Raw genomic sequence first — 3,678 nt, forward strand, 5'->3', positions numbered from 1 at the left:
TATACACAATAGGTAAGTCATACACTGAATAGTATAGACAAAACGTGCCTGCAGTATTTGGAAATCAGCTACAGTTTTAGGATCGGCTGCAACTTAAAACGCGCATCTTCAAATAGCTTCATGAGCTGAACAACAACAGATCAGAAAACAGCTTCAAAACGGCTACAGCAAAGTAGCAGTTTGCTAGGCTGCACCCAAAATAGCAGCAGACCAACAAAACAGGCAGTAGAACAACAACAGATGTGCCAAGCAGACAACACACATCCACACATGTCAACTGCGGCTATTACAGTAGCAAGTAAGAGTAGAGTAGCAACAAGCAGTAGCGGTTGAATAACTTTATACAAGTAAGCAAGCAAAACCGATGCAGATCACGCGGCAGCAGGTCTGGCATTCACAGTAGTTATAAAAGTAGGAGCAGTAATGAACAGGAGCTGATTTCCAAGCAGAGCAGCAAAAATAAAGGGTTCAGGCATGCAACTGGTCAGATACTGCAAGGTTGAAACAATAGCAGGAGCAAACAGCTAGGGACATGCCCCCTAGAAAAGCTTAAACGTTCCAAGGGACATCCCTCCAAGGATAGGCAAAAAACTGAAAAGAAACTTGGTAAACACAGGCCAGTTTAGAAATGAATATGTCCACAAAGGTTAACATCAGAATGAGCAATGAATATGGATTAGCTAACCATGACTAACACTACTGGATTTTACAAATGCAGTGACCAAAAGCAGACAACTACCCATCAGTAATAGGTAAGCCCAACAGCTATGCAGCAACACTTGAAAATAGTAGAAAAGAACCATACAACAATGCAGTAGCAGTAGCAGGAAGCAGCTACAACTAGCTAATTAGTTCCACTATGCAACTAGTTGGACATTGAATAAGCCAATAGGGTACAAAGCAGGGATCGGAAGACAATCCAAGCATTCAAAATAAAAGACAAAATCATGCACAAAGCAGGTAAATAGCTTATTCTTCTTCTACTCCCTTGGCACCTCACACCTCCCACTCTCAAACAATACCAATAGCTAGGGATCCACCTTCTCCCTCCACTGTATCTCACAAGATTCCCCCACTAATTATTACCTCCTCTCACAAGGAATGATGGGGATCTAGCACACAACTCACTGGGTCAACACACAATATAGTAAGGACACTCATATGTTGAAGTTTACTAAATCGTTCAAGGATTAAAGTAACTACCTAAATATTTAACAGTAACTACCTGACTGGTATTGGTGGCTAGAAAGCTGAATGACTGGCCTTCCAGTCACTTTGAATGATGTTGCCTTGGAGAATGATTTAGTATTGCTACCATGTTCCTCTTGGACTGGAATCATATAGGATCAAGGGAGGTAAAGCTTTAAAGCTGAACCCCCCTTTAAACAATGACCTGCAAATGACAGTATATGAGTAGAAGTATTTCCCAATTTAACAAGTCTATTTAGATTAATCATGAATATTCCACAAAGATAGTAAATGAGAGGGCCCTTTAGTAGAAAGAGACAACAATCTGCATCTAACCTAATGTGAGATTTTGTAAGCAACCACTCCGAGGGGGGGGGGGGGGGGGGGGGGGGTGAGGTCGGGCAATTAAGATTTTGGAACTTTCTATAATTCCTCTCAAGCCAAATTTGATGCACATAGACTGTGAACACAAGTTTAGCAATTGTGATGGCCAAAGATTTACCCTTGAAATTGGACAACCTGTTCACCCACTGCTGCCAAGTTGCCAACCCTACCATATGAGGGGTCTTAATGGACAAAATACCCCTGATCTGTGTAGCCATGGGGCACTCAAAAAATAAGTGTTCATGGGATTCTTCACCCAAACACAGACTACAAATGGAAGTGGATTTCATGCCAAACTTAACTAATCTGTCCTTAGTAGCTAACTTATTAAGAATGTCCATCCAAGAGATCACACTATGAACACAAGTTTAACAATTGTGATGGCCAAAGATTTACCCTTGAAATTGGACAACCTGTTCACCCACTGCTGCCAAGTTGCCAACCCTACCATATGAGGGGTTTTAATGGACAAAATACCCCTGATAAGTGTAGCCATAGGGCACTCAAAAAACAAGTGTTCATGGGATTCTTCACCTAAACACAGACTACAAATGGAAGCGGATTTCATGCCAAACTTAACTAATCTGTCCTTAGTAGCTAACTTATTAAGAATGGCCATCCAAGAGATCACATTGCACCTAGGAATGTGCCCAGAAAACCATACCACTTTACATCAAGTGATAGCAGGAAAGTGTGTCCTCAAATGATCCTATAAGAATGAGATGGTAAATTTACCAAAAGCAGTGAGAGTCCACGTACAACTATCCTCAATGGAATCATTGATGGGGACAGCTTGTAATTCAGATCTTATTTCATTAAGATCAGGAGATTGGGTCAATGGGAAAGCCCAATGATTGCTCCTAATGATATCCTTGACAGTAAAGTCTTTAGGAAGCCCTAAATCATAGATAACTCTAGGTCCAAACCTTGGTAAGAGGGGACCAAGGGGATTCCAATTGTCAAACCACAAGGAGGTTGATTGGTCATCCCCAATTTTATACTTAATGTGAGCCTGAACAACTGATCTAAGGTTAAGGAGTTTCCTCCAAACCCAAGAGGGGTCACATGGGGTTTTAACACTCCAAAAGCTTTTACCCTTAAGTAAGTAAGACTTAACCCATTGACACCACATAGATTGCTCCCCACCAGAAACAAGGAACCAAATGTGTTTTGCTACCGCTGCTTTGTTCTAGACCTCCAATGATTTAAAGCCTAACCCACCTTCCTTGACAGGGGAACAAAGGTGTTCCCATGATACCTTTGCACCTGTCTTCTTGAGGTCAGGACCTAACTAGAAAAAGGCTCTAAGAATGGATTCAATCTCCTTAATTACCTTCTTTGGGATAATGAAAAGAGATGACCAATAAGTTTGCATTGAGATTACTATTGATAAAATCAATTGTATTCTGCTAGCATAAGATAGGTACCTATGTGTCCATGGGTTAGTCTTGGCTACAATCCTATCAACCATGACTTTACAATCAGTATGCTTGAGTTTTGAGGATAGAAAAGGTACCCCCAAGTACCTAAAATGAACCTTCCTGGAATCCTAAAATGTTCAAAATGGAAGCTTTTGTAGAAGGATTAACCTCTGAGAAGAATATGTTACTCTTGGTAGAACTTGGAGAAAGACCAGACAAGGCTTCAAACTCAGTCAAGGATTGTGTAATATGAGTAATGGAACTCACTTCACCTTTGCAAAAAGTCATAAGATCATCTGCAAAGCAAAGATTGACAAGTTTGGTGGAGCCACATTTCCAATGAAAATTAAAATCAGGGAGAAGAGATTTCTCTTTTAGAATGCATCTTAAAACTTCCATGACTATCACAAATAATTAAGAAGACAAAGGATCACCTTGTCTGCCCAGGAATGTACCCTATTGCCTCCCCATTGAAGCATAAAGAGTAGTTGGTTGTGGAGACATAAGCTTTCAACCATTGGATCATTTTAGGATGGAAATTAATGGAGGCCAAGACATCCCAAAGAAATCCCATCTGACGTTGTCATAAGCCTTCATGATATCCACCTTCATGGCACATCTAGGGGATGAAGAGTGTTTGTGGTACCCTCTCATTAATTCCTGAGTAAGGAATATGTTATCAGCT

General features: G+C 40.7%; 1 protein-coding gene across 1 annotated transcript; it reads right to left on the bottom strand.

The window, feature by feature from the left end:
- Window positions 1-1,921: 1,921 nt before the first annotated feature.
- On the bottom strand, window positions 1,922-3,392 carry LOC131317369 (uncharacterized). The gene is made up of 4 exons (XM_058346925.1): window positions 3,110-3,392; window positions 2,906-3,024; window positions 2,308-2,668; window positions 1,922-2,106 (listed from the first exon to the last, which is right to left on the bottom strand). Exons 1-4 carry the CDS (start codon window positions 3,390-3,392, stop codon window positions 1,922-1,924), a joined length of 948 nt encoding a protein of 315 aa, XP_058202908.1.
- Between the last annotated feature and the right edge of the window lie 286 nt (window positions 3,393-3,678).

The sequence above is a fragment of the Rhododendron vialii genome, chromosome 2a (genome assembly GCF_030253575.1).
Source record: "Rhododendron vialii isolate Sample 1 chromosome 2a, ASM3025357v1".
In the NCBI taxonomy this organism is placed as follows: domain Eukaryota; kingdom Viridiplantae; phylum Streptophyta; class Magnoliopsida; order Ericales; family Ericaceae; genus Rhododendron; species Rhododendron vialii.